General features: G+C 45.0%; 1 protein-coding gene across 1 annotated transcript in view; it reads left to right on the top strand.

Moving 5' to 3' along the window:
* LOC144685954 (gamma-aminobutyric acid receptor subunit beta-2) overlaps positions 1-25,100 on the top strand; it is a 401,666-nt gene that overhangs the window by 353,686 nt on the left and 22,880 nt on the right. Inside the window, exon 6 of the mRNA XM_078551016.1 lies at positions 10,273-10,410. Within this exon, the coding sequence (XP_078407142.1) occupies positions 10,273-10,410 (138 nt within the window). The remainder of the gene's footprint in view (positions 1-10,272; positions 10,411-25,100) is intronic.

The raw sequence follows: 25,100 nt of genomic DNA, 5'->3' as shown, positions 1-25,100 counted from the left end.
GTTTTAGTCAAGATGTGGCAGTCAATCAGCTAGGTCTACAAAATTGTCAGGGCAATTGTGGTGGCATAGTGGTATTGTTACTGGACTAGAAATCCAGAGACCCAGGGTAATGCTTTGGGAACTGGGTTTCAACTCCCACCATGGCATATGGTGAAATTTGAATTCAATAAAAATCTGAAATTAAAAATTTAATTGGAACCATTGTCGATTGTTTTAAAAACCCATCTGGTTCACTAATGCCTTTAAGGAAGGAAATCTGCTGTCCTCACCTGGCCTGGCCTACATGTGACTCCAGATCCACAGCAATGCCTTCTGAAATGGCCTAGCTTGCCACTCAGTTGTATACAACCACTAAAAAGTCTAAAAGGAATGTAAGCAGATGGACAACCTGGGATCAACCTAACACCAGAAACAACAACGGCAAACTCAGCCCTGTCAACCGTGCAAAGTTTCCTTACTAACATCTGGGGACAAATGCTGTCTCACAGACTTCTCAAGTGCACCGAATCATAACTTACAAATAATGTCCCAGGCACCATCATCACCATCCCTGGGTATGTCCTGTCCCACCAGCCAGAGAAGCCCAGCAGAGGTGGTGGAACAGTGGTAAACAGTCGGGAGGGAGTTGCCCTGGGAGACCTCATCATTTTCTCGGACCCCATGAAGTCTCGTAGCATTATTGGCAAGGAAACCTCCTGCTGATTACCATGTATCATCCCCCTCAGCTGATGAATCAGTACTCCTCTAAGTTGAACATTACTTGGAGGAAACACTGAGGGTGGCTAGGGCGCATAATGTACTTTGGGTGGGGGACTTCAATGTCCATAACTCAGAGTGACTCAGTTGCACCAGTACAGACAGAGCTAACCGAGTCCTAAAGGACATAGCTGCCAGACTGGGGCTGCATCAGGTGGTGAGGGAACCAAAAAGAGGGAAAAACGTTCTTGACCACATCCTCACCAACCTGCCTGCCGCACATTTATCTGTCCATGGCAGTATCAGTAGGAGTGACTACCGCACAGCCCTTGTGGAGATGAAGATCCATCTTCACATTGAGGATACCCTTCACTGTGCTATATGGGATAGATTTTGAACAAACCTAGCAACTCAAGACTGGGCAACCATTAGGCATAATGGGCTATCAGCAGCAGCAAAATTTTATACAACCACAATCTGTAACCTCCATGGCCTGGCATATCCCCCACTTTACCATTACCACCAAACCAGGTTCAACCAGGTTCTTGGTTCAATGAAGAGTGCAGGAGGGCATGCCAGGAGCAGCACCAGGCATACCTAAAAATGAGGTGTCAACCTGGTGAAGCTACAGCACGGGATGACTTATATGCCAAACAGCATAAGCAGCAAGTGATAGAGTTAAGCAATTTCACAACCAACGGTTCAAATCTAAGCATTGCAGTCCTGCCACAACCAGTCGTGAACGGTGGTAGACAAATAAACAACACTCTGAGGAGGAGGAGGAGGCTCCACAAGTATGCCCATCCTCAATTATGGGGGAGCCCAGAACATCAGTGCAAAAGACAAGGTTGAAGCATTTGCAACAATCTTCAGCCAGAAGTGCCTAATGGATGATCCATCTCAGACTCTTCCGAAGGTCCCCAGCATCACAGATGCCAATCTTCAGCCAATTCGATTCACTCCATGTGATATGAAGGAATGGTTGAAGCCACTGGATATTGCAAAGGCTATGGGCCCTGACAATGTTCCAGCAATAGTACTGAATACTTGTACTCCAGAACTTGCCACATCCCTAGCCAAGCTGTTCCAGTACCTCTACAAAACTGGCATCTATCTGGCAATGTGGAAAATTGCTCATGTATGTCCTGTACACAAAATACAGGGGAAATCCAACCCGGTCATTTACCGCCCCATTAGTCTACTCTTGATCATCAGTAAAGTTGATGGAAGGGGTCATCGTGCTGTGCTATTAAGTGGCACTAGCTTAGCAATAACCTGCTCACTGATGCTCAGTTTGGGTTCTGCCAGGGCCACTCAGATACTGACCTCATTACAGCCTTGATTCAAACATGGACAAAGAGCTGAGCTCCAGAGATGAGGTGAGAGTGACTGCCCTTGACATCAAGGCAGCATTTGACCGAATCATCAAGGAGTCCTGGCAAAACTGGAGTCAATGGGAATCAGGGAGAAAACTCTCCAGTATTTGGAGTCATATCTAGCACAAAGGAAGATGGTTGTTGTTGTTGGAGGTCAATCATCTCCTTTCCAGAACACCACTGCAGGAGCTCCTCAGGATAGTGTCCTAGGCCCAATCATCCTCAGCTGCTTCATTAATGACCTTCTCTCCACCATTAGGTCAGAAGTGGGGATGTTTGCTGATAATTGTGCAATGTTCAGCGCCATTCACGACTCCTCAGATACTGAAACAGTCTATGTCCAAATGCAGCAAGATTTTTATAATATCCAGGTTTGTATTGACAAGTGGCAAGTAATATTCGTGCCACACAAGTGCCAGGCAATGACCATCTCCAACAAGAGAAATTGTAATCATCACCCATTGATATTCAATGGCATTACCATCACTGAATCCACCACATTGAACATCTTGGGGGTTACCATTGATCAGAAACTGAACTGGACTAGCCATATAAATACTGTGGCTAAAGAGCAGGTCAGAGGCTAGGAATCCTGCGATGAGTAACTCACCTCCTGACTCCCCAAAACCTGTCCACCATCTACAAGGCACAAGTCAGGAGTGTGATAGAATACTCTCCACTTAGCTGGATGAGTGCAGCTCCAACAACACTCAAGAAGCTTGACACCATCCAGGACAAAGCAGCCTGCTTGATTGGCACCCCATCCATAAACATTCACTTCCTCAACCACCAACGCACAGTGGCAGCAGTCTGTACCATCTACAAGATGCACTGCAGGAACTCATCAAGGCTCCTTAGCACCTTCCAAACCAACTACCTCCAGAAGGACAAAGGCAGCAAACACATGGGAACATCACTACCTTTACTTTCTCCTACAAGGCACTCACCATCCTCACTTGGAAATTTATTGCCATTCCTTCACTGTCGTTAGGTCAAAATCCTGGAACCCCCTCTCCAACAGCACTGTGGGTGTACCTACACCACATGAACTGCAGCAGTTCAAGACTGCAGTTCACCACCACCTAATCAAGGGCAATTAGGAATGTGCAACAAATGACCTAGACAGCGACACCCACATCCCATGAATGAATGAAATTAAGAAGAGACTGCTAAGTCTATTGTGGAATGAATGGAATCTTTCATTAATTAGTTGCTGACACAGAGCTAAGTCAGCTGGCAGAACTGCTGGCCCTTGCTCTTCCTTTTCATCCACAGCTGCCTAAGCAGCAAGTGGATCTCCTACATAAGGCTTTCCTATCTCAAGTTGAGAAGTAGTGTGTCTGGCATCGCCACTTCATCAGGAAGACTATATCACCTGTTGCAGCAACAACTGGATCTCAGAAGGACTGGAGTCAAAGCATTGCCAGTGGCTATTAAGGTAACTGACTCTTAATTTTTATGCCCATTTACAACAGGTAACGTCAGCAAATTCAGCCAGTTTGCAATCCAAATGGCCATTAAGCAAGTGACAAATGCCCTCTTAACAAGGAGAGAGCATGGAGGCTGCTGCTGAGGAGGTTCCTCTTAAAGGTTGCTGTTGAGGAAGAGAGAGCTCAGTGAATTCCCAGGTACAAGATCACCCTGACTCCCCACAAATTGCCCTGCATTCTTCCCATAGTATATCAGCCATGTTTTATAACAGGAAAGAGTTGCACCCTGAGTTTTCAACTGGATTGTAACTAAAGGCAACAAATAATGTAGGTCTCCACTAGTCATGAGGCCTTCATACTGAGGAGGTTCTTAATTGACCAAGTCCAGTGGATGTCAGGCTGACTCTTTGGGGACAGTGGCTGTCCTCTCTACACCTGGTTCATGATTCCTGTCAGCAACCCAGGCATAGACAAGGATGCTAATACAATGAAAGCCACACACAATCAAGAACTCATTTGGCAAACCAATAGATTAGGTGCCCTCAAACAATGTTTTTTGTGTCTTGACTGATCCAGTGAAATTCTGAAATATAGCTCTAAGTGAGTCCCAGATTTTGTGGTTCGCTGCATGCTACATAACTATGCCACTCAGGGGGCCAACCCTTTCAGCTGCCACAGAAGGACGTGCAGGAGCAGGATGAAGAAGGGGATGACAAAGAGGATGATGGGGAAAGCCAAGGTCAAGCGATGCTTCCAGCTGTAAGGCAACAAATTATTGAGGAGAGGTTATCCCGGGCAAACCTTCTCCCCAGTACATCAACAGTCCCACCATATAGAAGGACAAAGGCAACAGATGCATAGGAATACCACCACTTGCAAGTTTCCCTCCTAGCCATATACCATCCTGACTTGGAACTACATCACCATTCCCTCACGTCGCAGTGTCAAAATCCTGGGACTTACTTCATAACAGCATATCTACACCACATGGATTGCAGCGGTTCAACAAGGTAGCTCACCACCACCTTCTCAAAGGCAGTTAGGAATGGGCAACATATGCTGGCCTAGCCAGCGATGTCCACATGCTGTGAAAGAATAAAGAAAAATGGCCCATTTCTTTCTCCTACCTTCTAAGTGCTCTATTAACTCATTATCCCCATAACTATTAATGTGAAGACCAACAGCAAAGTCAATCAAATAAAAGCTGTTTAATTCACATTGTGCATTTTATAGCTCTATTAAATTACCCTAGTGCAATCCCTTTGTTCCTGGTCTCTGTGCTTGTTGTCTTACTCCAGTGCTCCTGTGAAACATTTCCCCAGTCATAGGAGCCTGCTGTTGGGGGATAACAGGCTGCTGATCATCCATGGAGGACACTTCAGACGATTATGGTGTGAGACTTTGAGCAGAGTGTTTACGCTTCCTTACTGTCCCTGGCTCAATCTATGATCTCTACACTTCTATCTGTCCTCTTCATGTATTGAACAACGGAAGAGATATGAAACTCCGGAGCCATGATGGCAACAGTCTGATCTCCCAGCAGAGCTGTTATCAAAGGCTCCATGATTGTGCATCCCACTACAGTGTTCACAGACTAACCACTTGTTCTAAAATTGACTGCATTGTCTGAATGCTTTGCTGGATGACTTCAATACAAGCTTGAGCTGGGCTGCTCCATGCTGTATGCCATTGTGCAATCTCTCTGGCAGGTTTCCCAGTGCACTTAGAGGTATAGCCTTTGAATATAAGCTGCACCCTCACAAGGACACAAAAAATAGGAGCAGGAGTACACCACATGGCCCGTCAAGCCTGCTCTGGCATTCAGTATGATCAAGGCTGATCTTGGGTTTCAACTCCACTCTCTATATCCGTTAATTCCCTGAGAGACCAAAAATCTGCCATAAATGCATTTAACGATGGAGCATCCACAACCCTCCAGGGGTAGAGAATTCCAAAGTTTCACAACCCCTTGAGTGAAGTAATTTCTCCTCAACTTAGCCCTAAATGATTGGTCCCTTATCCTAAGAATGTGCCCCCTTCCATGTTTTTGGTTCCCCGACCAGAGGAAAAAATCTCTCAGCATCTACCCTATCAAGCCCCTTCAGAATTTTGTAGATTTCAATGAGAACGCCTCACATTCTTCTGAACTCCAGAGAATATAAGCCCAATTTACTTAACCTCTCATCAAAAGACAACCTTCTCATCCCAGGGACCAGTTTACTGAATCTTCACTGTACTGCCACCAATGCAATTATATTCTTTCTTAAATGTGGAGACCTAAACTGCACACAGTATTCCAGATATGGTCTCACCAAAACCTTGTACAATTATAGTAAGACTTCTTTAATCGTGTACTCCAATCCCCTTGCAATAAGGCCAACATGCCATTTGCCTCCCTAATTACTTGCTGCACCTGCATGCGAACTTTCTGTGTTTCTTGTATGGGTATATCCAAGTCTCTTTGAACATCAACACTTACAAGTTTCACACATTTTAAAAAATATTCCACTTCCTTACTCGTACAACCAAAGTGAATAACTTCACATTTCCCTACATTAAACTCCATCTGCTATCTTGTTGCCCACTGTTTATATCTCTTCAACCTCTCTGTGTCCTCTCCACAGCTTACTCTCCCACCTAGCTTGGTGTCATCATCAAACTTTGATACATTACTCTTTGTCTCTTCATCTAAGTCATTAATATTGATTGTAAATAGCTGAGGCCCCCACACTGATCCCTGCGACACTCCATTATTCACTGCATGTCAACTTGTAAAAGCCCCGTTTATGCCCACTCTCTGCTTTCTATCCATTAATTAGTCCTCTATACATGCTAAAATATTACTCTTAACTCCATGGGCCATTATCTTGCCTATTTACCATTTGTGTGGCACCTTGTCAAATACCTTTTGGCAATCCAGGTATACTACATCTACTGGTTCCCACTAGTTACATCCTCAAAAAACTCTAATAAATTTGTCAAACAGGGTTTCCCCTCAGTAAAACCATGTTGACTTGTTCTAATCATACTATGCTTTCCTAATTGCATTGTTAAGACTTCCTTAATAATGGATTCCTGCATTTTTTCAATAACTGATGTTAGGTTAACTGGCCTGTAGTTCATTGTTTTCTCCCTCCTTTCTGGAAAAGCAGTGTAACATTTGCAAACTTACAATCTAATGGAAACTTTCCTAAATCTAAGGAATTTTGGAAAATCATAGCCAGCATACCCACTTTCTCCGCAGCTATCTCTTTTAGAACCCTAGGGTGCACGGCATCAGATCCTGGGGATTTGTTGGATTTTACAGCTTTAAGTTTCTCCAATACTTATTCTATGCTGATATTAATTTCTGTAATTTCCTCACTTTTTAGATTTCCATCTATTTCTGGTATGAAAATTGCATCTTCTACTGTGAAGAAAGACACAAAATATTTGTTCGGTGCCTCTGCCGTTTCCTCATTCCCCATGATAATTTCTCCTGCCTGTTTCTAAGGGACCAATGTTTACTTCAGCTATTCTCTTTTTATATACTTATAAAAGATCTTAAATTTGTTTTTATATTTCTGACTAATTTACACTCATTCTATTTTTTCCCCTTTTATCAACTTTTTGGTGGCCCTTTTCTGGTTTCTAAAACACTCCCAATTCTCAGACTTGCTACTGTTTTTTGCAACTTTGTAAGCTTCCTTTAATCTAATACTATCCTTTACTTCCTGAGTGAGCCATGGATGGGTCTTTCTTTCTGAGTATTTTTTATTTTTCAGTGGAATGTATTTTTGTTGAACATTTTGAATTGTTTCTTTAAATGTTTCCCAGTGTTCATTCATCTCCACACTCTTTAGTCTATTTACCCAATTAACTTTAGCCAGCCCTCCTCTCATAGCTATGTAATTGGCTTTGCTTAAGTTTAAGATTCTTGTTTGCATTTGGAGAATGTCACTTTCAAGCTTAACATAGAATTCCACATACATTAACATAGTATTATGATCACTACTTCCCAGTGGATCTTTCGCTACAACTAATTGACCCTGCTTCATTACATAATATTAGATCTTAGATTTATCCTTGTCGGTTCAGCAACGTATTGCTAGAAGAATCTGTAACAAAAACATTCTACAAACTCATCTTCGAGACACTCTTGCCAATTTGATTGTCCCAGTCTATATGAAGATTAAGGTCCCCCACAATTATTACAGTTCCCTTATTATAAGCTCCAATAATGTCTTGTTTCATGCTCTACCCAACAGTATAACTTTTGTTAGGGGGCCTATAAACTACTCCCACCAGTTTTTTCTGACTCTTGCTATTTCTGATTTCCACCCATACTGATTCTACTACATGATCTTCTGAGGTCAGATCCTTTCTCCTTAATGTCCTTATGTCATCCTATACTATCAGGGCTACCCCTCCTCCTTTGACATTCTGTCTGATTTTCCGACACATTGTGTACCCTGGAATATTTATTTCTTGTAACCATGTCTCTGTAATGGCAATTAGATCTAAATAATTTACTTCTATTGGTGCCACTAGTTCATCCATCTTATTGCAGATGCTTTGTGCATTCAGATAAAGAACCTTTAATGTCATCTTTTTACCTCTATTCCCTGCAATGACATTATTCGCCAATGTACAGTTTTTGTTAAACTCTCAGTCCCTTCTGTCCCACTCGTCTTTACGCTTGTTTTTACCCACATTTCTATACTGTTCTGATGCCTCAACCTTTCTCTTTGAATTTCTAAATCTCTCTTCACCTGAACCCTCCCTTCCCCCTCTGTTATGTTAAAACCCTTTCCACAGCTCTAGTTATACAATTGGCCAGGACACTGGTCCCAGCCCGGTTCAAGTGGAGCCCATCTCAGTGGAATAGCTCACTCTCTCCTGAGTACCGATGCCAGTGCCCCATGAATCAAAACCTCTTCTTCCACACCACTCTTTGAGCCACACGTTTAATTCTCTAATCTGCTTGACCCTATGCCAATTGGCATGTGGCTCAAGTAACAATCCAGAGATGATTACATTTGATGTGCTGTGTTTTAATTTGGACCCTAACTCCTCAAATTGTCTTAGAAGAACATCATTCCTGGTTCTACCTACCTATGTCATTGGTTCCCACTTGCACCACAACAACTGATCCTCCCGCTCCCACTCTAAGTTCCTGTCCAGCCACGAGGAAATGTCCTTAATCCTGGCACTGAGCAGGCTACATAATCACTGCAAAGAACAGTATCTATCCTCCTGAATATACAGTCTCCTGTCATTAACACGTTCCTCTTCGCTCCCCCAACTTGAATGGCATCCTTCACCATGGTGCCAATGCTAGTGCACTCATCCACCTTACAATCCTTCTCCTCATCCACACAGGTAGCAAGGACCTCATAACTGTTGGAGAAAGTCAGTGGCTGAGGCTCCTCCGTCACTATATGCTGGTTCCTTATACCTGCCTGACTTGCAGTCGCACCCTCCTGTCCCTAACATTGACCAACTCTAAGGTTCTGCTGAACTTAAGGTGTGTGACTATCTCCTGGAACCAATTGTCCAAGTAACTTTCCCCCTCCCTGATGCCCCGCAATGTCCACAATTCGGGTTCCAGCTCAGCAACTAGCCAAAGTTATCTCAGCTGCACACACTTACTGCAGAGATGGTTGTCTGGGATTGAAGTGCATTCCACAGATTCCCACCTGCTGCAGTCAGGGCACACCACCAGCCCTGCCATTTCTGTCCAACCTTATTAATTTAATTAGTGAATTAGTTAATAATTTACACTGATAAAGTTATAGACAGTTGCACTTACCTAGCTTGGAGATAAAGGAGACGTCACCAACTACTGGAGACTGAAAAAAAAGTTAGAAAAAAAGGAACGCTTCTTTGCCCCTCAGTACAGTACACGTGGACCAAATTCCCAACTACATAGGAAGGATGTGATTGCACTTGATGGGGTGCAGAGGAGATTCACCAGGATGTTGCCTGGGATGAAACATTTAAGTTATGAAGAGAGGTTGGATAGACTTGGGTTGTTTTCATTGGAGCAGAGAAGACTGAGGGGTGACCTGATCGAGGTTTAAAAGAGTATGAGGGGCATGGACAGGGTGGATAGGGAGCAGCTGTTCCCCTTAGTTGAAGGGTCAGTCACAAGAGGACGTAAGTTCAAGGTGAGGGGCAAGAGGTTTAGGGGGGATGTGAGGAAAAACGTTTTTACCCAGAGGGTGGTGACGGCCTGGAATGCACTGCCTGGGAGGGTGGTGGAGGAGGATTGCCTCACATCCTTTAAAAAGTACCTGGATGAGCACTTGGCACATCATAACATTCAAGGCTATGGGCCAAGTTCTGGTAAATGGGATTAGGTAGGTAGGTCAGATGTTTCTCACATGTCGGTGCAGACTTGATGGGGCGAAGGGCCCCTTCTGCACTGTGAAATTCTGCAATTCTATGATACTCTGTCTATGTCACACACCAGCATAGTCACCTCTCCAACCCTCCCTTGCTCATTTGGGTGGGGAGATGGGTGGTTAAAATTTCCCGCTAAATGTTTCTCCAGCAGCATCACTACCAGTAATTGCTAATTTGCAGCGTTACACATTTCTTAAAATATGCTGTGTTCCTTGAAAGTTGCACAGTTTGTAGTAGTTGACCTCAAATAGCAAGTAGTATATTCAATACTATTCATAGATGTTTGAATCTTGATTATGGCTGAAAGAGTTTACTTTTGTCAAGTGTCAAACATGATAGATGGCAAGTATTCCCCAACAGTTCACTTTCCTATTTTCTTCCAGATGGATACACTACAGATGACATTGAGTTCTACTGGCGTGGAGGTACTCGAGCAGTGACTGGAGTGGAGAAGATTGAGTTGCCACAGTTTTCTATTGTCGATTATCACCTAATTTCCAAGAATGTTGTTTTCTCTACAGGTATCTAACAGTGAATATATACGTATGTATGAACAACAGATTCCAATGCTGCACACATTGCCACTGCCCTCAAAGATTTTCCCAACCTGATGTTACTGAGTATTTCTTCCGGGATCTTCTGATCCCAGCTATTAGAGAAATGCGCAGCACAGCGTCTCCAGTTTAATTCCAGTGAGCGGAGTGGAATTGGGGAAACAAGAGGGCACACCCCCTTTTTATGGTACTAATCAGCCATATTTAGCTGTATTCAGGTAAGTTTAAAAATCCAGTCTTTGATTGTGGGTTAGTGAATGGATGAGTAAATGGGTCAGTGAGTGAATGGGTAGGTAGGTGAGATAGGTATTTGGGTTGAGGGGTAGTTGGGTGATCGGAGCATAGTCATCTGGTCTGGAGTAGTTGGGTCAGAGTAGCCAGGTGGTTGGCGGGGTAGTCGGGTGGTCAGGGGGCTAGCCGGGTGGTAGTCGGGTTGGATTGGGGGGAAAGTCTGATGATCGAGGGTTAATTGGGTCTAGTTGAGAGGTAGTTGCATCTGGTTGGGGGAGTAATCGTTTGATCGTTTGGGGCGGGGGGGGTGGGGGGTGTAGTCAGGTCTGATTGAGAGGGTAGTCAGGCCGGCAGGTAACGGGGTCTCCAGCCTGCACTCTCCCACCTGATCAAACATTCTCCCCACCTCAGAAATGACGACCTTAAAATTTTGCCCCCATCTCATCCTCTGGGACCAAAGTTTAGTTTAGCTACTCTTTTTGTATTATGTTAGGATCCCGGCTGTTGTTAATAGTGGATAGGTAAGATCCCAGAGTGAAACCTGGCTTGATAGACCCTAACTATTTTTTAGAAACCTTGGAGGAAAGTTACTGAACTAATTCACAGGAGCCTGCTGATAAACTTTAACACAAAGAATAAAATATTTATTAAAACAAAAAAGTGAACTATATTACACCAAACAAAAGGTTGGAAAGATCTCAATACAAACACAAGAAGATGATTCAAATCCCCGCTATTCCTTCACCCCAGCAATATATTTACAGACACATAAGCCAGTGAAGTTACTACTAGCTTGACACAAAGATTCCGTACTTGGGGCTGGCACAGTTGCAAATGGTTTTCTTCCTGTGAATTCCTGAGCATTCACTTGATGTTTCTCACCCAACTCGTATCTCTACCTAAGACACACAAAATCGCTCTCTAAACTCACTATTTCTTCAATTGCAGAGCAAACAAATGAGTTCCCTAAACTCAGTCTTCCAGTAGCACCTCCGCTAAACTGATCCTATAACTGATTATTGAGTTAACTACTGTCCCTCTAGTCTTGGAGTTTTTCTTCTCAGAGAGCTTAAAATCCCCACCTTCTCTCTCTGATACACACCGAACTCCCCCTCTCTCAACCCCCTATATTCTCTGTCTCTGTGTCACTGGATCACTGTCGCTACGCAACAGTAAAGCTTTTCTACTTTGTTTTTTTCCAGAATCACTGAACTTTTAACCCATCTATCCAGAATCCCAGGCGCCAAGGTTCATAAACAAAACCTAACTGAAACTGAAACCATTTTATATATATAAATTCAACTTAAAATAATACATCTTTTATAACAATAAGCTCTTATGGTCTGATTTTATATTTCTTTCTAGATTACTTGTATATTCTATTTCTCCCTCTTTATTGTTTTTAGTTATCATTTCCAGGTTTCTAATCTTTTCCCAGCCTTCTGGCCTACCACTAATCTTTCCAACATTGTATGTTTTCCTTTCAATTTGATACCATCCTTCACTTCCTTAGTGAGCCACAGATGGTTCACCTTTCTTGAAAGTATCTTCCTTTCTTAATGGAATATATATTTGCTGCGAATTGTGAAATATCTTCTTAAATGTCAACCACCATCATCTTAGCTTTTAACCTATTTTTCAGTTCACTTTTCCCAACTCTGTCTTCATATCCTTGTAATTGCATTTATATAAGTTTAAGATACTGGTTTCAGATCCAAATTTCTCACCTCCAAACTGAATGCGAAATTCTACAATGCTGTGATCACTCTTCCCTACAGGGTCCTTTACTGTCGCATTACATATTACCAGATCAAAAATAGCCTGTTCCCTGGTTGGTTCCACAACATATTGTTCTAAGAAACTGTCCTGAATACACTCTGTGGACTTGTCTTCAAGGCTGCCTTTGCTAATTTGAATAGTCCAGTCTTTGTGAAGATTAAAATTGCCCAGGATTCCCACAGTACCTTTCTAAGGAGCCCCCATTATTTATTGATTCATATACTGTCCTACAGTGTAGTTACTGGTGGGGGTGGGGGGTGGGGGGCGCGTGGAGTGGCTATAGATTAACACTTCTGCAGTAACTTCTATCTCTAGTTATTTCTTATCTCCACCCAAACTGATTCTTCATCTTGATCTTCCAAACCAAGATCATCTCTCACTACTGCACTGATCCCATTCTTTACTAACAGAACTACTCCACTTCCTTTTCCTTTCTGCCTACCCTATCTTTTCAAAGTTTCAAATGTCGAATACCCTTGAATATTCAGTTCCCAGCCTTGATTGCCTTGCAGCCACGTCTATGTAAAGGCTATCAGATCATACCCATTGCTGGCTAGCCAGTATTTATTGCCCATCCATAACTTCCCTTGAGAAGGTAGTGATGAGCTGCCTTCTAGAAATGCTACAATCTATGTGGTGTAGGTACATCCACAGTGCTGTTAGGGACAGAGTTCCAGGACTTTGACCCAGTGACAATGAAGGAACAGCGATATAGGTCCAAGTGAGGATGGTGTGTGGCTTGGAGGGGCACTTGCAGGTGTTGGTGTTCTGTCAAAGGAGCCTTGGTGGGTTGCTGCAGTGCATCTTGTAGATGGTTCACACTGTTGCCACTGTGTTTTGCTGGCGGAGGGAGTGAATGCTTAACGTGGTGGATGGGGTGCCAATCAAGCAGGCTGCTTTGTTCTGGATGGTGTTGAGCTTCAAGTATTCTTGGAGCTGCACTCATCCAGGCAAGTGGAAAGTATTCCATTACACTCCTGACTCATGCCCTATAGATGGTGAACAGAACAAAAACAGAAATACCTGGAAAAACTCAGCAGGTCTGGCAGCATCGGCAGAGAAGGACAAAGTTGACGTTTTGAGTCCTCATGACCCTTCAACAGAACTAAGTAGAAATGGGAAAGGGGTGAAATATAAAACAAAAAGAGAATTACCTGGAAAAACTCAGCAGGTCTGGCAGCATCGGCGGAGAAGAAAAGAGTTGACGTTTTGAGTCCTCATGACCCTTCAGCAGTACGTTCTGCTGAAGGGACATGAGGACTCGAAATGTCAACTCTTTTCTTCTCCGCCGATGCTGCCAGACCTGTTGAGTTTTTCCAGGTAATTCTGTTTTTGTTTTGGATTTCCAGCATCCGCAGTAGGTTTTTTGTTTTTATAAGGGGTGAAATATAGGCTGGTTTAAGGTGGGGGTGGGGGGGAAGGTGGGGGGATGGGGATGGTGGTGAAGTGGGGGGTTGTTGGGACAAGCAAGCAGTGATAGGAGGAGATAACCAAAAGATGTCACAGACAAAAGAACAAAGAGGTGTTGAAGGTGGTGATATTATCTAAAGGAATGTGCTAATTAAGATTGGAGAGCAGGACGAGCAAGGTAGCTCTAGTGGAGGTGGGGTGAAATAAACCATGGGTGGAATACATTTAAAAATAATGGAAATAGGTGGGAAAAGAAAAATCTATATAAATTATTGGAAAAAACAAAAGGGAGGGAGAAGAAACGGAAAGGGGGTGGGAATGGAGGAGGGAGTTCAAGATCTAAAGTTGTTGAACTCAATATTCAGTCCGGAAGGCTGTAAAGTGCCTAGTCGGAAGATGAGGTGCTGTTCCTCCAGTTTGCGTTGAGCTTCACTAGAACAATGCAGCAAGCCAAGGACAGATAAGTGGGCAAGAGAGCAGGGTGGAGTGTTAAAATGGCAAGCGACAGGGAGGTCTGGGTCATTCTTGCGGACAGACCGAAGGTGTTCTGCAAAGCGGTCACCCAGTCTGCGTTTGGTCTCTCCAATGTAGAGGAAACCGCATTGGGAGCAACGAATGCAGTAAACTTAAGTTGGGGGAAATGCAAGTGAAATGCTGCTTCACTTGAAAGGAGCGTTTGGGCCCTTGGACGGTGAGGAGAGAGGAAGTGAAAGGGCAGGTGTTGCATATTTTGCGTTTGCACGGGGAGGTGCGTAGGTGGGGGTTGAGGAGTAGGGGGTGATGGAGGAGTGGACCAGGGTGTCACGGAGGGAATGATCCCTACGGAATGCCACCAGGGGGGTGAAGGGAATATGTGTTTGGTGGTGGCATCATGCTGGAGTTGGCGGAAATGGCGGAGGATGATCCTTTCAATGCGGAGGCTGGTGGGGTGATAAGCGAGGACAAAGGGGACCCTATCATGTTTCTGGGAGGGAGGAGAAGGCGTGAGGGCGTGAGGCACCCCACCTACAGCACCTCCCCTTACAACACCTGCCCCTTCACTTCCTCTCTCCTCACCGTCCAAGGGCCCAAACACTCCTTTCAAGTGAAGCAGCATTTCACTTGCATTTCCCCCAACTTAGTCTACTACATTCGTTGCTCCCAATGCAGTTTCCTCTACATTGGAGAGACCAAACGCAGACTGGGTGACCGCTTTGCAGAACACCTTCGGTCTGTCCGCAAGAATGACCCAGACCTCCCTGTCGCTTGCCATTTTAACACTCCACCCTGCTCTCTTGCCCACTTATCTGTCCTTGGCTTGCTGCATTGTTCCAGTGAAGCTCAACGCAAACTGGAGGAACAGCACCTCATCTTCCGACTAGGCACTTTACAGCCTTCCGGACTGAATATTGAGTTCAACAACTTTAGATCTTGAACTCCCTCCTCCATTCCCACCCCCTTTCCGTTTCTTCCCCCTCCCTTTTGTTTTTTCCAATAATTTATATAGATTTTTCTTTTCCCACCTATTTCCATTATTTTTAAATGTATTCTACCCATGGTTTATTTCACCCCACCCCCCACTAGAGCTACCTTGCTCGTCCTGCTCTCCAATCTTAATTAGCACATTCCTTTAGATAATATCACCACCTTCAACACCTCTTTGTTCTTTTGTCTGTGACATCTTTTGGTTATCACCTCCTATCACTGCTTGCTTGTCCCAACAACCACCCCCAACCCCGCCCACCTTAAACCAGCTTATATTTCACCCCTTTCCCATTTCTACTTAGTTCCGTTGAAGGGTCATGAGGACTCGAAACGTCAACGTTGTTCTTCTCCGCCGATGCTGCCAGACCTGCTGAGTTTTTCCAGGTATTTCTGTTTTTGTTTTGGATTTCCAACATCCGCAGTTTTTTGTTTTTATCTCTGTGTTTAATTGCCTTCACCTCTCTTCAAGAAATGCCTACCTTGAAGAAGTTTTGTTCTACTCTCCGTCAGGATTTTCGAATCTCTCTCTTGCCTTGTTCACCTTCATTGCTTTCCATTTCTCTCCTGGTGTTTGACAAGGTGTTTACTAAAACCCGCTTTCACAGCCATATTTCCTTTCTCAGTGACTGTCTCCGTCTCCGGCTTACCCCACATGGATTTCAACTGAAATTCCATCCCTCATGTTTCGAACCCACCCAGGATTACAGGTATCTCCAGGACATAAAACGTTTCTCGGACTGCTGTTCCCGTCGCATTCTGAGATCCACACTCAGTGCCATGCGCCGCCATATGAACACACTCGACCTCTCCCTCCAGCAGCACCGCCGCACCCTTTTTCAAAGCTGCGCGTGCCCCCAGTTTCATTTTATTCTTCGTCTCATCCGACGCCTCAACAAGAAACTTTTTCTCTTTCTCCCAAGTGCTAAGGAACGCAAGCTCCTACAACTCATCGACACCAACACCCATCTAGGACCCTCCACCCCTGCCTGTCCCTCCGTCCCCACCCCACCCCACCTTCCAATCCCAGCCCCGGCCGTGTATTCACTATACGCCCTGACCTTCCCCTCTCCGACGCTGAACGTTCGGTGCTCAGCAAAGGACTTAGTTTCATACCCTTACGCCCTCATCTCAATGAATTTCGGGCTTGGCACGATGCTGAGCTCTTCTTCTGCTGCCTTCGTCTCCGTGCTCACTTCTTTGGGCAGGAGTCCTCTCCCCGTTCAACGGATCCTTTTACCCACCTCCAATATTCTCCCTCCACCTGGACCCCTCCCTCTGGATTCTTACCTTCTCTTGATCTTTTCATTGAGAACTGTCGGCGTGACATTAGTCGTCTCAATTTCTCTGCTCCTCTCACCCATTCTAACCTGTCTCTCTCTGAACTTACTGCATTCCATTCTCTCAGGTCCAACCCTAACATTGTCATCAAACCCGCTGACAAGGGTGGTGCTGTTGTTGTCTGGCACACTGACCTCTACCTCGTGGAGGCTGAGCGTCAACTCGCAGACACTTCATCCTACCTCTCCCTGGACCATGACCCCACCACTGAACATCAAGCCATTGTTTCCAGGACTGTCACTGACCTCATCTCCTCTGGAGATCTTCCTCCCACAGCTTCAAACCTGATAGTCACCCAACCTCGGATGGCCCGCTTCTACCTCCTACCCAAAATCCACAAACAGGACTGTCCTGGCAGACTGATTGTGGCAGCCTGTTCCTGCCCCATGGAACTCATTTCTCGCTATCTTGACTCCCTTCTCTCTCCCCATTGTCCAGTCCCTTCCCACCTACATCTGTGATTCCTCCGACACCTTACGTCACATCAACAATTTCCAGTTCCCTGGCCCCAACCGCCTCCTCTTCACCATGGACGTCCAATCCCTCTACACCTCCATCCCCCACCAGGATGATCTGAGGGCTCTCAGCTTCTTCCTCGAACAGAGGCCCGAACAATCCCCATCCACCACTACTCTCCTCCATCTGGTGAACTTGCTCTCACACTGAACAATTTCTCCTTTAACTCCTCTCACTTCCTCCAAATAAAAGGTGTGGCCATGGGTACCCGCATGGGCCCCAGCTATGCTTGTCTCTTTATGGGGTATGTGGAACATTGCTTGTTCCAGTCCTACTCCAGCCCCCTCCCACAACTCTTTCTCGGGTACATCGATGATTACTTCAGTGCTGCTTCATGCTCTCGTCGGGACCTGGAAAAATTTATTAATTTTACTTCCAATTTCCACCACTCCATCATTTTCACATGGTCCATCTCTGACACTTCCCTTCCCTTGCTTGACCTCTCTGTCTCAATTTCTGGTGATAGACTGTCCACCAAAATCCATTACAAGCCCACCGACTCCCACAGCTACCTTGACTACAGCTCCTCACACCCCGCTTCTTGTAAGGACTCCATCCCATTCTCTCAGTTGCTTCGCCTCCGTCGCATCTGTTCTGATGATGCTACCTTCAAAAACAGTTCCTCTGACATGTCCTCCTTCTTCCTTAACCGAGGTTTTCCACCCAAGGTAGTTGACAGGGCCCTCAACCGTGTCCGGCCCATCTCCCGCGCATCTGCCCTCACGCCTTCTCCTCCCTCTCAGAAACATGATAGGGTCCCCCTTGTCCTCACTTATCACCCCACCAGCCTCCGCATTCAAAGGATCATCCTCCGCCATTTCCGCCAACTCCAGCATGATGCCGCCACCAGACACATCTTCCCTTCACCCCCCTGGTGGCATTCAGTAGGGATCATTCCCTCCGTGACACCCTGGTCCACTCCTCCATCACCCCCTACTCCTCAACCCCCACTTACGGCACCTCCCCATGCAAACGCAAAATATGCAACACCTGCCCCTTCACTTCCTCTCTCCTCACCGTCCAAGGGCCCAAACACTCCTTTCAAGTGAAGCAGCATTTCACTTGCATTTCCCCCAACTTAGTCTACTGCATTCGTTGCTCCCAATGCGGTTTCCTCTACATTGGAGAGACCAAACGCAGACTGGGTGACCGCTTTGCAGAACACCTTCGGTCTGTCCGCAAGAATGACCCAGACCTCCCTGTCGCTTGCCATTTTAACACTCCACCCTGCTCTCATGCCCACATGTCTGTCCTTGGCTTGCTACATTGTTCCAGTGAAGCTCAATGCAAACTGGAGGAACAGCACCTCATCTTCCGACTAGGCATTTTACAGCCTTCCGGACTGAATATTGAGTTCAACAACTTTAGATCTTGAACTCCCTCCTCCATCCCCACCCACTTTCCGTTTCTTCCCCTTCCCTTTTGTTTTTTCCAATAATTTATATAGATTTTTCTTTTCCCACCTATTTCCATTATTTTTAAATGTATTCCACCCATGGTTTATTTCACCCCACCCCCACTAGAGCTACCTTGCTCGTCCTGCTCTCCAATCTTAATTAGCACATTCCTTTAGATAATATCACCACCTTCAACGCCTCTTTGTTCTTTTCTCTGTGATATCTTTTGGTTATCTCCTCCTATCACTGCTTGCTTGTCCCAACAACTCCCCCCCGCTCCCCCCCCCCCCCCACCCGCCTTAAACCAGCTTATATTTCACCCCTTTCCCATTTCTACTTAGTTCTGTTGAAGGGTCATGAGGACTCGAAACGTCAACTTTGTTCTTCTCCGCCGATGCTGCCAGACCTGCTGAGTTTTTCCAGGTATTTCTGTTTTTGTTTTGGATTTCCAGCATCCGCAGTTTTTTGTTTTTATTTAGATGGTGAACAGGCTTTCGGGAGTCAGGAGGTGAGTTACTGTCCACAGAATTCCCAGCCTCTATCCCGATCTTGTAGCCACAATATTTTTTATGGCTTGTCCAGTTCAGTTTCTGGTCAATCAATTTATGCCACCAGTTCATTCAACTTGTTACGAATACTACATGCTTTCAGATAAAGAGCCTTTAATTCTGTCTTTTTACCAATTTTCCCTGCTCTGACCCTGTTTGATCTTGCACTCTTAAATTTGTAGCTTATATTCCTTCATATCACAGTCTGGTTATTATTAGCCATACCCTGCACTATTATCTTGTCCATTCTCTTTAGCTTTCTGAATATCCCCTCACCTGAACCCACTGTGCCACCCCCTCCCCTTTTTAGTTTAAGGCCCTCTCTAGAATGCTGGTTATTCAATTTGCCAGGATACTGGTCCTAGCATGATTCAAATGAAGTCCGTCCCATCTTTTCTCAGCATGATGCCAGTGCCTCATGAACTGAAGCCCATTTTTCACACACCAATTTTTGGCCATGAATTCAACTCTCTGATCTTATTTACCCAAGACCAATTTCCTCATGGCTCAGGTAGTAATCCAGAAATTATTATCTTTGTTGTTCTGCTTTTTTAATTTAGCCCCCAGCTGCTTATACTCTCTTAACAGAACCTCTTTCTTAGTTCTGCCTATATTGTTAGTACCTATGTGGACCATAACAATTGGATTCTTCCCCTCCCTGAGGAGCTGTCCTTAACCTGGCATCAAGTAGGCAATACAGCCTTCAGGACTCTCACTCTCAGCTGCAGAGAACAGTATCTATACCCATAGATGTCCCCTAATACATTCTATTTCACTCCCCCAACTTGAAAGGCCCCCATACCATTATTTTTACATAAGTGTTGGCCTATTTATTTTCAAATGGTTACACTAGCAGAGAGAAAGTTTTGATATTAATGAAACTGGTCAGAGAGTGCTCCATCAGTTCCATGAGCAATTGAACAAAAGAGGCTCAGCAAAAGCAAGTTTGAAATTATTTTTTTGGGGCTTGGAGGAACAGAACTGCCAACCCCCATCACCATGATTCTGTGTCCCATTGCCAACCACCCTCCCTGCCCCACAGCCCACCTACATTGCTGCTAGTGTAGGGTCCAATAGTCAATAGCCTTAATGCGGCTGTATCAAGATGCCCATTTTTTTTTATTCATGGAATGTGGGCATTGCTGGCTAGGCCAACATTTATTGCCCATTCCTAATTGCCCTTGTTCAGAGGGCATTTCTAAGAGTCAACTGCATTACTGTGGGTCTGGAGTCACATGTAGGCCAGACCAGGTAGGGACAGCTGATTTCTTTCCCTAAAGGGCTTTAGCGAACCAGATGGATTTTTACAACAATCTATAGTGGTTTCATCATTAGACATTTTAATTCCAGATTTTTATTGAATTCAAATTTTACTGTCTACCGTGGCGGGATTCAAACCCAGAACCCCAGAGTATTACTCTGGGCCTCGGGATTACTTGTCCAGCGACAATACCACTTCGCCATTGCCTCCCCCAGCACACTGCATAACACTGATGCAACACAAATGAGGCCAAGGTCTCAAAATCGTTGCTGTTGCTTTGGTATGGGCGACTGGCCGATATACACCACTGGTTAGGTGCTCAAAAGTCTAAATTAACCCCATAGTATGGTGGAAAACAATAAACAAATGTTTTGACCTTTTTTATTTGTATTATAGAGCATTGATAAATAGCCCCATCAGTCTACTCTCCATCATCAGTAAAGTAATGGAGGGGGTCATCATCAGTGCTATCAAGTGGCGCTTGCTTAGCAATAACCTGCTCAATGACACCCAGTTTGGGTTCCACTAGGGCCACTCAGCTCCTGACCTCATTACAGTCCTGGTTCAAATCATGGGCAAAAGAGCTGAACTCTCGAGATGGGGTGAGAGTGACTGCCCTTGACATGAGGGCCGCATGTGACAGAGTGTGGCATCAAGGAGCCCTAGCAAAACTGGAGTCAATGGGAATCAGTGGGCAAGTTCTCTGCTGATTGGAGTCATATCCAGCACAAAGGAAGATGGTTGTGGCTGTTGGAGGTAGTCATCTCAGCTCCAGGACATCACCGCAGGAGTTCCTCAGGGTAGTGTCCTCAGCCCAACCATCTTCAGCTGCTTCATCAATGACCTTCCTTCCATAGTAAGGTCAGAAGCGGGGATGTTTGCTGATGGTTGCACGATTTTCAGCACCATTCATGACTCCTCGGGTTCTGAAGCAGTCCATGTCCAAATGCAGCAAGACCTGAACAAGATCCAGGCTTGGGCTGACAAGTACCAAGTAACATTTGTGTCACACAAGTGTCAGGCAATGACCATGTCCAACAAGAGATAATGTAACCATCGCCCCTTGATGTTCAATGGCATTACCATCACTGAATCCCCCACCATCAACACCCTGGGGGTTACCATTGACCAGAAAGTGAACTGGATTAGCCATATAAATACTACGGCTACAAGAGCAGGTCAGAGGCTAGGAATCGTGACGAGTAACCCATTTACAGACTCTGCAAAGTCTGTCCACCATCTACAAGGCACAAGTCAGGAGTGTGATGGAATGCAGCAGTGTGTACCATCTACAAGATGCATTGCAGGAATTCACCAAGGCTCCTTCAACAGCACCTTCCAAACCTACAACCACTACCATCTAGAAGGACAAAGGCAGCAGATAGATGGGAACACCACCACTTGGAAGTTCCCCTCCAAGTCACTCACTATCCTGACTTGGAAATATATTGCCGTTCCTTCTCTGTCGCTGGGTCAAAATCCTGGAACTCCCTTCCGAACAGCACTGTGGGTACCTATACCACATGGACTGCATTGGTTCAAGAAGGCAGCTCAGCACCACCTTCTCAAGGGCAGTTAGGGATGGGTAATTAGTGGTGGCCCAGCCAGCGAAGCCCACGTCCTATGAATGAATAAAAAAAAATGTTGCACTTGAAGTGAGGTTGTGGATTGATTTGTACTTTATTAACTAAATATGTGAATCTTCCTCTAAATTAATAGATTTCTTTTCCCCCCCTCAACCCCCTAAATGATTTGTTATGAGTACAGAAACAATAGAACCATTTTAAGAGGAGCAGCTTTTAAAATGCTGTCGTTACTGTGTATGTATAACATGATACATTGCAGATTTTGCAAATTAAATATGCTGCCAGGTTCTAAAATAATCTGCTACAAATAAATCAGCATCAGTACACCTGAGTGTCATCCAATTAAGTTAAGAGCAGATTTTAAGACCAACAATGTTGAGAACAGTTTGCTAATGTTAATTCACTGTAAAATTTACAATGCTGTCTATAAACATCTTAGTTGTTGCTAGGATTGATTGCAAGGCTGTAATCTAATCAAGGTATTCAAGTGTCTTATATGAAGACTAATAGATGTTTGTTTAACTGAAATCTAATAAATAAATGGGAATGTCCTGATCCAGGTCGCAAATTTTCTTGGACTTCACTGGAAAGCAAAATTGAGTGAGTGTAAAATGGACAACGGACTTGCTGCCAATCATTTCCCACTTGGTGGGAACAGTAAAATTCAACTCTTCCCCCAGCCAGCAAATACAAGTCATGGGGGAGAATTTTTCCTATGGCGGGCGGGCTGGGCAGGAGCGGGCGGGCGCGGAACCGATTGCTGCCCCGCGATCAGCTGCATGCCACCATTTTACGCGGGCAGGCCACACTACCTGTTGCGGGTGGGGGGAGGAGGGAGAGTTGGGGCCTGCGCTCTCCCTGAGACATGGAGCTGCCTCAGGGAGATTAAGTAGATAATAAAATTTCTTTAAAAATAAAGTAAAAAATTATTTAAACATGTCCCCTCATGTGACAGTGTCTTCATGTTTGTCATGTCTTCATGACTTCATGTTTGTGAAGATTGCAAAATTTATTTAGTTATTATAAAACCTTCAGGAAACTTCGCCCTGCCCATGGATGAGGTTTCCTGAAAAACGCGAAGGCTCTTGGGCTCTTCGCCTGCCTGCCAATCTTAAGGTTGGACGGGCAACTTTGTTAATAAGTTAAGTTACTTTTTTAATGGCCTCAAAAGGCCGTTGACAGTTCGGCAGGCACACAGCTGTCTCCAGTGCACGCCCGCCAAATGAAATATCGAAATGATGCGCGATGATGTCGGAACGCACGCCCGACATCATCTCGCATCATTTTACGCGTCAGTGTGTCAGACCCGTCCCCGCACGCCGACGGCAATATTCTGCCCATGATTGCAGCTTTAAATGCCTTGCATGTTGCTCTGATACTGTGAGTGTTGTGGAATTAGTAAATTAACTGGGACCTAAACTTTCATAAGAACATAAGAAATAGGAGCAGGAGTAGGCCATTCGGCCCCTCAAGCTTGCCCCGCCATTCAATAAGACCATGACTGACCTGTCCCAGGCCTCAACTCCTCTTTCGTGCCAGTTCCTCATAGCCCTCAACTCCCTGATATTTCAAAAATCTATCGACCTCCTCTTCAAACACTTTCAATGATCTAGCCTCCACAACTCTCTGAGGTAGAGAATTCCAGACATTCACTACCCTCTGAAAGAAGAAGTTCCTTCGCATCTCAGTTTTAAATGAGCGTCCGCTTATTCTGTAAATATGTCCATCCAGCTTCACAGATTTTACAACGCCTGCAATTCACAAACATTATTAAATTTCCCATCACCTATTTGTTCCCTTCTTGAATCACTCAAGAAAACATCAGATTCAAGAGAAATTTTAGCCCTACCTGCTGGATGGAAACCAGATGGTCAGGTAGTCAAAATCAGTTGAAAGTCATACCAGCCAACATTACACTATATTCCCACTGTCTTCTTTTTAACCTACTCTTCTAAGTAGGCAGCAGGACACCTGCCAGAAACAGGTGGGATTGTCTTCAAAAATACAGTATGTGTTTCAATGACTGTAATTTCACTTGCTGGTTTCAACAGGGAAGCTGTTGTGGCTTTCTTGCCGGGTGAAGCTAGTGGAAAGACAAGCTGGGGCCAGAAAAAGTCCAAACACATAAGTTTTTTTGACTTTTCTCGTGGGGCCAGAAGATGCTCCTCTGGGTTGCACTTTGTGTCCTGGGGGAGAATTTTCTCCCCGTTGGGCGGGCTGGTTGGTAGCGGGCGCGGGCGGGCGCTGATCTGATCGCTGCCCGCAATCGGCTGCGCACCACCATTTTACGTGGGCTGACCAATTAAGGCAGACCCAGCGTGTCGCACGCCCGGTAGCGCTCAGTGCTATCTGTGTGGGCAGGGGGAGGAGAGATAGTTGGGGCATGTGCGCGAAAGAGCGCAGAAATCTCCCTGAGACACGAAGCTACCTCAGAGAGAATAAGATCAAAATGAAACTATGAAAAAAAAAAGGATAAAATTACTCAGACATGTTTATGAATTTTCATGAAAATTTTAATTTAATTAATAAAGCCTTCATGAAACCTCATCCCGCCCATGGATGAGGTTTCATGAAAAATGCAAAGGCCGCTTGGGCTCTTCGCCTGCCCGCCAACCTTAAAGTTGGACGGGCAGCCCTGACAATTTGTTTAATTGGTTGATTAATGGCCTTAACAGGCCTTTGACAGTTCAGCGGGCGTGCAGCTGACTCCGGTGTGCACCCGCCGAACGGAAGATCAGAGTGACGCGTGGTGACTTCGGGACGCACACCCGACATCACCACGCGTCATTTTACACATCGGCGTGCGGGGGCGAAGAGAAAATCCTGGCCCTGGATTCACTCTTCTTCCCAATTCTGAGACCATTCCAAAACTCCTCCCTCTGACTTTCCTGAAAGTGATATGAGAAAAAGCTTTTTCAAGCAGTGAGCATATAGGATCTGAATGCACTGCCTCAGAGTATGGTGGAGGCAGGTTCAATTAAAGCATTCAAAATGGAATTTGACTGTTATCTGAAGAGGAAGAATTTGCAGTGTTATGAGGAGAAGGTAGGAGATGGCACTAATTGAATTGTTTATTTGGAGAACCAATGCAGACATGTGCTGGCAACCATTCCTTTGATGCCACCCA

This window comes from Cetorhinus maximus, chromosome 10 (genome assembly GCF_964194155.1).
Source record: "Cetorhinus maximus chromosome 10, sCetMax3.hap1.1, whole genome shotgun sequence".
In the NCBI taxonomy this organism is placed as follows: Eukaryota; Metazoa; Chordata; class Chondrichthyes; order Lamniformes; family Cetorhinidae; genus Cetorhinus; species Cetorhinus maximus.
This window is presented reverse-complemented; position numbering and strand designations above follow the sequence as displayed.